This window comes from Apium graveolens, chromosome 6, assembly GCF_009905375.1.
Source record: "Apium graveolens cultivar Ventura chromosome 6, ASM990537v1, whole genome shotgun sequence".
Classification (NCBI taxonomy): domain Eukaryota; kingdom Viridiplantae; phylum Streptophyta; class Magnoliopsida; order Apiales; family Apiaceae; genus Apium; species Apium graveolens.
In genome coordinates this window covers 128,923,527-128,935,421 of record NC_133652.1, presented here as the reverse complement: position 1 = coordinate 128,935,421, position 11,895 = coordinate 128,923,527, and the positions used below count along the sequence as shown (strand labels likewise).

General features: G+C 33.7%; 2 protein-coding genes across 4 annotated transcripts; one reads left to right on the top strand and one right to left on the bottom strand.

Annotated features, from left to right (window-relative positions):
- The first annotated feature begins 436 nt into the window (after window positions 1-436).
- On the top strand, window positions 437-2,778 carry LOC141668676 (uncharacterized). Of its 3 annotated transcripts, none has more exons than XM_074475662.1 (4): window positions 437-697; window positions 813-1,216; window positions 2,131-2,231; window positions 2,421-2,778. In XM_074475662.1, exons 1-4 carry the CDS (start codon window positions 512-514, stop codon window positions 2,573-2,575), a joined length of 846 nt encoding a protein of 281 aa, XP_074331763.1. In that variant the 5' UTR covers window positions 437-511; the 3' UTR covers window positions 2,576-2,778. The 3 variants fall into 3 exon arrangements, with proteins under 3 accessions (XP_074331763.1, XP_074331762.1, XP_074331761.1); XM_074475661.1 differs by having other exon boundaries at window positions 2,376-2,778; XM_074475660.1 differs by having other exon boundaries at window positions 2,131-2,778.
- A 745-nt stretch (window positions 2,779-3,523) lies between these two features.
- Window positions 3,524-10,901, bottom strand: LOC141666941 (putative transferase At1g60990, chloroplastic). Its single transcript, XM_074473199.1, has 12 exons — window positions 10,638-10,901; window positions 9,655-9,756; window positions 8,412-8,445; window positions 7,946-8,019; window positions 7,756-7,821; window positions 7,610-7,674; window positions 6,272-6,359; window positions 6,117-6,182; window positions 5,261-5,430; window positions 4,612-4,691; window positions 4,406-4,533; window positions 3,524-3,899 (listed from the first exon to the last, which is right to left on the bottom strand). The coding sequence occupies exons 1-12, from the start codon at window positions 10,866-10,868 to the stop codon at window positions 3,714-3,716; spliced, it is 1,290 nt and encodes a 429-aa protein (XP_074329300.1). The 5' UTR covers window positions 10,869-10,901; the 3' UTR covers window positions 3,524-3,713.
- Window positions 10,902-11,895: the final 994 nt, after the last annotated feature.

Below are 11,895 nucleotides of genomic sequence, written 5' to 3'. Positions count from 1 at the left end.
AGTACATATAAACTAGTACATAACGATTCGGTGAATGATTTAATGTATTCCATTTTCCAGTAACATCAGAGATTTAAATTTAAAATATTCCCTAATAAATTCAATCAATAAATACCGGAAACTTTTTACTTGACAATAACATGCCCCAACAGATATATAAAAAAAATGCCTTAAAAAGTAAAATAACATGAATATCTTTCTAAGCCTGACACTGCCTATATATTTGAAAATTTGTTACTGCTGCCAAAAACAAATATACACGTATACATCTAGAAAGAGAGGTGTTGCAGAAACTTAAACTTGTTGTAGCAGAGACCTAGTCTTCCTCATCGTCATCCCCGCCTAAACAAAGTATGTCTAATAAAAGACACTGATAAAATGGTTGGTGTTTCCCCTTGTTTATCACACACTTGAAATTTGTTGGACACAGATTTTCCTCCAATTTCTTCAGACCGACCATAGCTTTCCTACTTTTCTCTCCTCTAACCCTCATTTGCAACTCCATTTTCCCATGGGAGATCCTCCATCTTCTCAAAAATCCGACCACTACAGCACACTTGGAATCCCTAAAACTGCTACCCTATCAGAGATTTGCAGCGCATACAAATATCTTGTAAATAAATGGCATCCTGATAAGCACCATTCCAACAAAGTTGAAGCTGGCGAACAGTTTCAGAAAATCACTGAAGCCTATAGGGTATGTACTTGATAGTTATAATGCATGCAATACAAAAGCAGGCATCTCCATGCACAGATTCATATTAAGTACAACTCACCTAATTGATATAATTCACCTTTCCTTCAATGTACAGGTGCTTAGTAACAAGAAAAGAGAAGAGAGTGCAATACCTATTTTATCAGATAACGAGTTAAAAACACCAAAAGCTTCTAAAAAGACATCTCAGGAAAAGAACAAAGATGGTGAGTTCTATATCTCCAGCCCTAGAAGCGCAAGCCCCACGCGATTAGAGATTAATGCAAGCTCCCACACATCATCGAAAGGGAAAAAAAGCAAGAAAAGCAAGAAATCAAAAAGAGCAGATGCCCATGGATCATCACCAACCCAAAAAAGTGGTAATCCTATTATATATTCACAATCCACTTCTAGGAAGAAGCCTCAGCCCATTGAGAAAAAGCTTGAATGCACACTTGAAGAATTATTGCAAGGATGTGTCAAGCATATCAAGATTACAAGAGATGCCATTTCTGAAAACGGGTATATAGATACAAATCCTTTATTTTTCGTTTCTCATACCTGCATAGATCCTCTATTATTGGTTTTATATTATCAAGTTTAATCCCCCCCCCCCCCCGTCCCTGATCAAAATTGAATACAAAATGCCTTGTGTTTTCCAGACAGATCGAAATTCGAAAATAACCCTTCGCTTCAGTTTAGTTATTTCTTCAGTGTATCGAGTATCCACTACTAAAAAATCAAGAACAAGAGCAGTTAATAAAACTTCAACTTGATCTTTCTCCATCACTATTTACTTAAATTTATTACAAATGATTTTTTTATAACAAGACCACACAGATGTGCTGTGCTGGTGACTAGTTCTTAATACTACTAACAAAACAATAGATTTGAAACTAACAAGCTCTATCAAAGCAAAATGGTTATTGCCACAAAGGAGGGTAATAAAAGGGTTTGTCATGAATAATAGATCTAAATGAAATCATAGACATAATTCCAAAAAAAATAAAAAATTCTCCCAGAGGCACAATTTGTAGTAGGTGTAAGTTTACGCTAGGTTCAATTGCAATATTTTTTTTAGTTATTTCACGGGATGTATAACAATACAAGCCGCTTGTGATTAAAGTCTATACAGGTATCTTTATTCACTAGATGTCTAGCTAAAGCGAAACCCCGTGCTGAAATGTTCTACCAAAGGTAATAAATATGATGTCAAAGAATTTGTAATGAAACACGAGCATGCACGGGAAATATTAGAAGATAAATATATAGTAGAATGGGAGAAAGGAGATCTAATCAAATTCTCTGCAGTTATATTTTAAAAAATTACACACGTAGCAGCAAAATACCAATACATATACTGATTGTATCAAATCTTTTATGCGATTACGTACCAAATTTTTTAGCTTCTGTGATGTATGTGTATATTATTGCAGGCATATTGCTCAAGAGGAAGAGACGCTGAAGATTAGAGTTAAGCCAGGATGGAAAAAAGGAACAAAAATTACTTTTGAAGACAAGGGAGATGAAAAACCAGGTAGTCTTCCAGCTGATATAATTTTTATAATTAACGAGAAAAGACATCCTCTTTTTAAGCGAGACGGGGATGATTTACAGCTCGGAGTTAAGGTTCCTTTAATTGAAGCTTTAACCGGTTGCACCATTACTGTCCCCTTATTAGGAGGTGAAGAAATGACTTTGTCATTTGACGAGATCTTGTACCCAGGTTATGTAAAGGTCATCCCAGGACAAGGCATGCCTAAACCAAAACAAGAAGGAAAAAAAGGAGACCTCAGACTTAATTTTCTCGTGGAGTTCCCTAGAGAGTTGAGCAATGACCAACGCTCTAATGTTAAAAATATTTTAAATGAATGTTCTTGAGTAATCACCATCAAAGTTCTCTTAATGTGGTTTCTCGCACATTTTAACTTTCAAGGCTAACGGTATAAGTTTTAAAACCAAGTACATACTGCATAAGCTTTTAGCCAGTACTAATGCTCAGCTTTGTTCATAATCTCATGCATCAGATAAAGAAACTTAAACTTATTGATATTGTACTAAAATTGTCATGATAGCTTCCTAATCCTCCCTAGGAATGCATGGTAGTATTTAAATCTTCAATGTAATAGTTAGTGATGTCTCCAGCCCTTGACATATGCTATGCACAAGACATGGTTTTACAAAATACCGCATGGTAGAGTTCCTAATGAGAGGCATGATCAGTAGGAGAAATTGACAAAGCATGCACACCTGACCAGACAAATGTTTAAATTTGGTTCTGAGATATATTCTTAGACCTCTACTAATCCATTTCTCGTTGCATTTGGCGATACCAATTTCCTAGCCATCTCACTCTCCTTTGTCCTTGTGAACTACTAACCCAAGATTAATTAGGATAATAGGTTGTTTTTCTTATTATAAAATCCAGCCATTGCAGATCAAGCAACTCAAACTGAGAATCAAAACAAAGCTTTCCAAATACATGAATCCTACTCTATTTTTTCAAAGGATACATGATATTGCTAAAAATCTGCTAGGAATTAGGATATGTACCTAGTACATATATTTTACAGGCCACATCTGCGTGAAGCAATTCTACAATATATTACAATCGTAAGATTGATAATGGTATATTAGTGTCAAATTCAAATGATCTTGTATCTGGATGGTGGAACTTGGTGTCTTTTGATGCCGGTGGGTATAAAAACATACATCCAATTTTTTTCCGATTTCATATAAGCTAATAGCATGGATCAAGCACTCAGGTACATTTACGAGAGAGTATGAAGGACGGCATATTCATAGAAGGGAAAGAAAGGAAGAGGGAGGGAAGGGGTAAAGACCAAGATTAATTTCATTTGCAATTTATTTTTATAAGATTTAAATCAAGCTAGTTGTAAAGTCACCGTAAAATTCATGAGACACACAAGATGCAAAAGCCTAACCATAACTTACAGAACATGATGCAGCTTTTATAGACATCCTGGTCGTTGAATAAATAATCAAATGTATGATACAATTATGACTTCGCTTTCTGTTTTGGTTGACGTTGATGAGCAATATAAGGAACTTTAGTCAATTTCCCAACGATGTTGTCTCCAACAGTTACAGTGTCTCCCTCAGAAGCACCTGACCTCTTAATATAACCTAAACCAAAATGCCCGGAATTCTTTCTTGTAGCTGTATAACTTGTCAGTTTCCCTACCTGCAGATGCAACAAAACAGATCAAGGACTTGAGGTAACACAAGACAATAAGACTAGACCAGGGAATAACAAGAATAGTTGATCATATCAGTAAATACATTTAAGGAACCAAGGAACCGAGAAGACTTAAAATTATTTTAAAATGCCAAAGAGAATGATGCCCTGCTCTTTAGTAATTTTAATATATATGTGTGTGCGCGCGCGCGTGTGTGTGTAAAACTTTCCTCGATTTTACCATTAATATAACTGAACTCTGTTTGTGGAACATCCTTTCTTTGTTTTAAAATTTTAAGTGGTTACTCTTATTCTTTGAATCGGAGGTATTTCATATTTTTCAAGTTGCGTCATGATATATTATCAGAGTTAAAAAACGTGGCAAGGTCAAAGTTATCTTGACAACTTTAGGAACCAGTAGGCAAAACAAACTGGTTTTGGAGGCCTTGGTAGATCACTGAACTGTAAGTCAACTTAGTCGATCCAAAAATTAAAAAATGAATAACAAATACCTTCTTTCCTTCAACAGTTATAGGGCTTCCTGGTTCCACTGGTGAAGATAAATGAATACCCCACAATCTTTGCTTGATGCCATCATATGTTATCAGTCTCGAAATTGTTTCCTGTCCTTTATAGCACCCTGATACATTTTAAGATTTATGTTGTCCATAAGACCAGATAAATGAGCAATAATGTTTTGAAAAGAAAAGTGACACGCCTTTGTCCAGAGATATCGAATTCCAGAGACCAGCCTCCAAGACATTGTATTCATTGGTGAGCTCTTTTCCAGGAACTGGTCTTCCTGCAAAAGTTATTTGGTCATTTATTACGGATCCATGTGCAAATTTATCATAACATCAAGGGAAATAACATCAAAGAACTATTTGTCTTTGTTTCGTTTATTGTAATAATAATTCGTAATCCTCTCCCTTTGTAGTCTGTAATTTTCTTTTAGGTTACAAAGATTTTAAAAACGAAAATAATTGAATTTCAGAATATAGATTTTAAGTAGCAAGATATTAGTTCCTGATGACTTGATCATGCATGGTAACTGCACTAGTAGAGGCACCTATTAGTAGATCATTAGTTTACAAACTTGTATAGTAACGATACACATGTCTTAACTCCAAACACTAGCCAATATAACAAACAGATTAACATATCACTCACTCCAGGAACATTGCTAATGTACAATAATTGTACATAATCCGAGTCAATTTTCACGAGTGTAACAATTTGACAAGTAGTTCCGCAATGAATATGCACGGTAACATCTTAGCAACACGCAAGTTCGAGGTATTATCTTGTATGATAACTGTAATGATTTAGGCAAGTATGTGAAGAGACGCAAATTTGGGGGCATTCACTTGCCTTTAAGAATCCTTAATTTTTCCCATGCATTTGAGCCCATAGGAATAGCACCCTGACTTAAAAGAGCTTTCCACACAGAATCTGCAGCAGCTGGTGCCATCATCAGTGAGAAACCATCTTCAGAGAGTATATTTCCCACTGCAACAGTTACTGGCATCCTATTAACCTGAATATGAGCCTGGCTTCAGTAATTTTATTTTCCAGAAAAATCAATGTAGTTATCGCTTCATCAAATACTCATCTCTCACTTACTATTCAATCTTGACTAGGAAACAAGATAATGAAGTTTGTTTGAGATGACTGTGTGTGTGCATGAAAGATAGTGGGAGAGGGAGGGAGAGGGGTTAGGAAGATAGAAGAAGTTCAAACTCATATAGGGTACTGAAAACATCAAACACGTTAGGGAACCCAGTTTATCGGTTCTCAAATGACAAATGGAACAACAAATTTCAAACCAGCTTGCCACTAACAGTGGGCAAGATAGAGAGGCTGCATCAGAGAATAACAGCATCTTGAATACTCTGATTTGGCTTTTTCATCCATCAGGTAGGAAATGTGAAAACAATTAAGCGAAGAAATTAATATTACCTAATTCAAGCCAACAAGTCAATACACAACTGAGGGCATTTACTTGACCATTTTTTAAAAAATAAGTACTTATTTCTGTGAGAAATGCCTGTTCTGGTTTTTTCCCGAAATGTAAGTATTTATCTAGAACATGAGATAAACAAAACAACCCCGCCAATATTATAGCTTTGTCATAGACTAAGCACAGTTTTTTTGAAAGTTCAAACAGCTGTGCATATAACAATGATTTAAACTAACGAGAATTTGTTCAAGCCAGAGACTTACACTGTAATGCTTATGTGAACCATACGGTTGTCCAACAAGATCACTCATGTTCAAATTGCTTATCACCTGTTAGCATGAAAAGAAATTCATCACCGATTAAATACTAGAAAAAATTGAAACATGAAACTAAGCACATAGGTATCCAGCAGATTTACTTTGTTGCTATTGGGTCCAACTAGTACAAAAAATTTTGTGCGTGTAGTAATATCTTCAACTTCTACTTTGTCAGCAAAAAATATATACCTGCGAGTTATAACATTGAGAGACATGAGGCATATAGCAAAGACCACAAGCCTATATTATATCCATAAGAAAAACAGCTCAAACTTAAGCTCAGTACATATAAAATTAGAACATATAACTTGAATGGAGATGACAAATATTTTACCCTTTGATAGAAGATTCAGTTTGTAACCAACTTTTTTCCCTAGAAGATATCTCTGTAAAATAGGATGTTTAAACGTGCATGTATTGTTCATGGCTGACAAGCTCAACCAAATAACAGTGTAATTATTGCGTTAACTCATCAAGAAGTATGAAGATTTTCATTTTTTTTTCTTTTTGCTAAATGAACTATTAAGTTTGTCATGTTAGCTTGCACAGGTTTTAATAGCATCATTATTTCATCTTTCACCAAGAAGAAAAATAATAGAATAATGTTTAAGAAAATGAAGCGGACAAGAATAAAAAAAATCAGCGGAGAGAACTAAGAAATCAAGTCATCATCAAAACATCTTATACCAGTAGATATTAAAATTATATATCCCTGGAAAGCCATCACATTTAAACAGAAAGACAACAAATGGATTACTGTGACAAAATATATATTTAAAGAAGGTAGTCATGAATGATTCACGAGCTCTTGCTGAGAAAGTAAAATATAGTGAAGACCAAGATAAACCCCTAAGTTATGTGTTAGGGCCCCTAACACATAAATACCTTTCTAAGAAGCAGAAAGATCTGCATAAAATTTAGACAAGCATTATCATTACTGCTGTCTTCTGGTTTAAACCTCTTGCATACCACACAAGTAAAGTGATAGATTATAGCACAACTTGAACATGCATTATAATACTCACCACACAACGGGAAGAAATCATAATGACATGTAGTTGCTAGCAGTACAAGAAAATATAGATGAGTTTCATACTGCTACAGAAATATGTAGCAGGAATCAAATAGCACCTAGGAATTATGTCGCAACTTGCGCTTAAAAGGATTATACTCAGTTTTGTTGGAAGGAAAGAATTTAAGGAAAGGAAAAAAGACGACTTTGTACTAATTTGTGGGTAAAATATGATATTCATTCCTCCACCCATTCCATACATACAGATTTAAATTTAAAGCTCAATCCCACAATTTTGGGGACAAATGATGTATTCCTACTGTTACTCATTTTCTTCACAAAAGAAATTTGTACTTGCTGATGCCTGAGAAGTGTCAACTACAATTATAAAACGAGATAAAATAACTGAAATGTATTTTAAACATACTTCTTTAGCATTTCCGTGATGCTTCTACTAATTTCTGGTGATACCACCAACGTAATTGCAGTTTTCTGCAAATATGAAATTTTTGACATTATATGTCACAGGCTGTAATCACAAACAATGAACTTCGGGAAGAAGAAAAAAACTACCATGATCCATGCATGAGCAATATCTATTGTCCGAGCAGTAGGAGTTACAAAAACTGTGTCACATCCCTACACATTACCACAACTGGAAGACATTAACTAAATTTACATGACCTTGACCATCAGTGTGAACTAAGAGTGAAATATTGCCAACACTGATGAGCATTCCTGAGCCTAAATCTCGAGAGCTAACCTGCCCCTCAAGAAGAGAATCAAAATTTGCAGTACTTTGGTTATGAAGGAAGTAGGCACGATCATCTCCGCTGACTGCATGTCATTTAAGTCCTCAACAAGCAGATAAAAAGTAATATCAACAGCATTGCCCATTACAGTAATATCAACATAAAAAGAAATATAGAAATTACAATAACTTTTGGACATATTCTTCAACATATATCCATGTCTTGTATGTACATCAATCATATTCTCAATTTCCTTTATCCCCATGAAAAAGAGGACTTTATTCCCAGGAAACGCTTTTTCCTTCAAACATCTCCCATAAACTTATGAGAAATCAATTTTGGCAAATAGCAAACAACATTTCAAAATCTTAAGCAAACAACGTTTCGAAATCTTTAGCTAACTCATCTATACAAACAATGAACTGCACTTTACTTATGACAAACTATTATAACGATGTTAAAGAGAAAATAATTTACCTCTAATTCGGCCAAAATGAGAAAGGTCCACAACCTAAGACAACATTAGATGAAAATAAAAGCCAGATTAGGCCCATCAGAGAGATCTTATCCTGGCAAACCACATATAAATTAAAAAAAAAACAATCAATTGGAAGGTTGTTTAGCATACAAAAGTTCTAACAGGATAAATAGGCAACCACGGTTGAAAATCAACATGTATTCATCTATTAAAGAAACTGAGGAACAGTAAAAAAAAGTAGTGCCAACAAGACATAGAAACAGCATTTTAAGATAGTGTTGTTGAGAAAACTGACAAATCATCTTTTAGGTCGGAACTACAGTTCAAACTCATACTAGAAAACTTGTTGTTAGTATAGTGCAAGAAACATCGGACAAACGTAAGTAACACTGATGAAAAAAACCGTATTTCTAGCTTAACTGATAGGACTCCAGAATAATATGGTTACCAAGTTCTCTGATTCGTCTTTTAGCTTGACAAACCTACTCTAAGTTGAGGATCAGATATGTCTAACAAAAAAAAATAATTGGTTCCAGCAATTGCCTGTCCAGACTTGGCCAGCATTTTCATTAAATTTTAAGATGATATTTTACTATCTATAAGCATAGTCAACCAAATTGTGAACTCGTAATATGATTAATATGTTAGGATGTGACAATTAGAACAAGAGAGAGCACCATTGGAACAAGAGAGAGAAAGTTCGTTGAAAGAGTTATTCACAGTCTACTCGGGTAAAAGGATCAAGTAACTATATTTTGTTTGCTTCGTACTACACACTGTCTTTTTCAGAAGACACCTGATTGTTAGAATTTCCGCTCAGGATATAAGTTTATTTCTTAAGCTACCTGTAAACTGTATATAATCGGTAAACCATCTAAACCAAGATCCTGAATTCGATGTTTGATTCTGAAACCATACATCTAGTTCCATGACTAATATATTTCTGTACTTGAGCATATTACTGTAATTCCATTTGTATGTAAAAAAATGAAGGACTGCTATGCAATATTACCATATTACCAAATCATACAATTCAAATTAAGTTAATAGTGTATAATGTTATATATCTACAAGAACTAACTGCAAGGGTGTTGCAATTATATCATATATGCTGCACTACGAAAACATATTCCCAAACAAGGTTATGAAAAAAGACATTCTATATTTCAGATAGATGAGCACAGATGATAGAACATCAGTCTAAAAAACAATAAGATTGAATGGATATATCTAGATACCGACCACGGTGCCTTTGTCAACTGTGTCTAATGCTTCATCATCATTATTAAATGTTTTTGCGATCCCATCTTCTGACACTATTGCCCCAGCAGATATAGCCGTATCCTGTAACATTTACGAAAAACTAAATAATGGCTTCTCGAATGAAATCAGTAAGTCATAAAGTGACAAGGAAGTGCTCATGTATTGGCAGATCTCTTGTAACCAGAACTTAATTATAATTGAACTTAAGTTTCATCCTTATATGTCATCCCGACTGAACAATAACAACGGGATAACACTCCCAACAAGTTTATAATTCTAACACATATTTTGAAAGGTAATAATGCATATACATAACTCCGGTTATTTCATACTAAAATAATTATCAAAAGGCAAGAAGATGGTTTATTCTTCTACGCAGACTTACAAAGCACATCTGCATTATATCCTATACAATATATGAAAGTACTGTAGTTTCACTACCGGCTACAAATATTACCACTTGTAATTACTAATTACTCCTTACATAGCTCATGTAACAGGTTACATAAGACATTTGCAATTCAATAGTTGTTGCACCGCTTACAACATTCATTTTTCTGTAACTTAATTAGGCAAACATTGACGGCAAAAACATAAATACACATACTGACATAAGTCAGCAACCAGCAACCGGTTGCTTTTAACTAATATCCATAGACCGAACTAACTTTTCAATGGTAAAAAATCAAAATCAATACAAAATTCCTAATGTACAAATTTCGCACTCTCAAGTCTCGCTCGGCAAATGAAGATTCAGTTTCACACTCAGTCGTAGCATGTATAGGCAGTTTATATCGAATCATCAACAATTTAGCTCTAGCTCTCTCTCTCTCTCTATCTCTCTCCCCCTCTATCTCTATCTCTCTCTATCTATTATCTCTCTACCTCTCTCTCTCTCTCTCAGACACTCAAATAAGCATACATAACACAGTTCAATTTACAAAAAAAAAAGTGGAACATACGAGGAGGTCATGATCGATAGGGGGAGGGGAGAGGTCAAAAGGCAAATTGGCTGCGGAGATGATATTTAACGGGCGTTTAATTTGCTTTGAGAACGCAAATGAGTGTTGATTAGAGGTGAGTAACTGCGGTGAACGGAAATAAGACGGTGAAATGAAGTAGATACTCCGGCGAGTCAAACACGGTTTACTAGTAGTACTCAATTGTGTAATTGATAGAGAGGCTGTCGCCATTTTAGAAATGTAAATGGCTCGCTCAATTTTTCGCGTTTTATATTAACCTCTCATTTAGTTAAAATTTTATACTATTATTCTTTTGGAGTTGAATATAGAATCATACAATTCAGATACGGATCTGCCTATACCCGTATCCGGATTCGAAAATGAAAATTCGTACTTGTATCTGTATGCGAATTCGAAAATATTTAAAAAATAATATCTGAATCTGGTTTCGACGGATATTATCCAGATACGGATAATATCAGGATCTGAATCCGATTTTCAATCAGATTTTTTAATTTTTATATTAAAAATTCAAAAAAACATTGAAAAAAATACAGTAAAAATTAAAATTTCATTTTTAAAAATTAAAATAAAAGTTAAATCGATTTAATCATATTTTAATTTATTCAAAAATTAATTTTTATTTATCTTTTCAATATATTTGTTATCTTTATATTGTTAAACTCAAATATTTTTTTATATATGTCAATACTATTTTTACAATTATATAAAATTTGTATAAATACAATATTTAATTATATATATGTGTGTGTGTGTTTATATACACACACACTATAAATTTAATATAATAAATTTTATATTATATAAATATTTAAATATAATATATTTATTCGAATTCAGATATTATTGGATACGAATATATATATCCGTATGTGTATCCGCAATCGTCGGATTTGAATAGGGATAATATTCTCTTTGTCATAGATACGAATAATTTCCGCTTTATTTTGGATTCGAATGCGGATTTTTCGGACGAATAGCGGATTTTTTGAATTTGTTTGATAGCCAGGATAGGTAGGTCTCGTAAACTCATTCATTTAAACTAATCTAATAATTAAATTATAAGAATAATCGATGATATTATATTGAATAAGAGTTCATGTAAATCCATGTAAATTATCAAATGTCATAAACATTCTACAACAACCTTAAATAAATTGGGTAAAAAATCAAAATACTCATTATTTTGGGCAAATACCCAAAAATATCAACATAATACGTATTAAACACGATCGTA

What these genes read in the sequence shown, in the direction of transcription:
- LOC141668676 (XM_074475660.1), top strand. Translation starts at nt 512, where the DNA reads ATGGGAGATCCTCCATCTTCTCAAAAATCCGACCACTACAGCACACTT. An exon ending in AAATCACTGAAGCCTATAGG is followed by an intron (nt 698 to 812) that starts GTATGTACTTGA and finishes TTCAATGTACAG; the next exon opens with GTGCTTAGTAACAAGAAAAG. An exon ending in GATGCCATTTCTGAAAACGG is followed by an intron (nt 1,217 to 2,130) that starts GTATATAGATAC and finishes ATATTATTGCAG; the next exon opens with GCATATTGCTCAAGAGGAAG.
- LOC141666941 (XM_074473199.1), bottom strand. Translation starts at nt 10,868, where the DNA reads ATGGCGACAGCCTCTCTATCAATTACACAATTGAGTACTACTAGTAAA. An exon ending in GTTCACATAAGCATTACAGT is followed by an intron (nt 5,431 to 6,116) that starts GTAAGTCTCTGG and finishes GCTCATATTCAG; the next exon opens with GTTAATAGGATGCCAGTAAC. An exon ending in TAACTGTTGAAGGAAAGAAG is followed by an intron (nt 3,900 to 4,405) that starts GTATTTGTTATT and finishes TTGCATCTGCAG; the next exon opens with GTAGGGAAACTGACAAGTTA.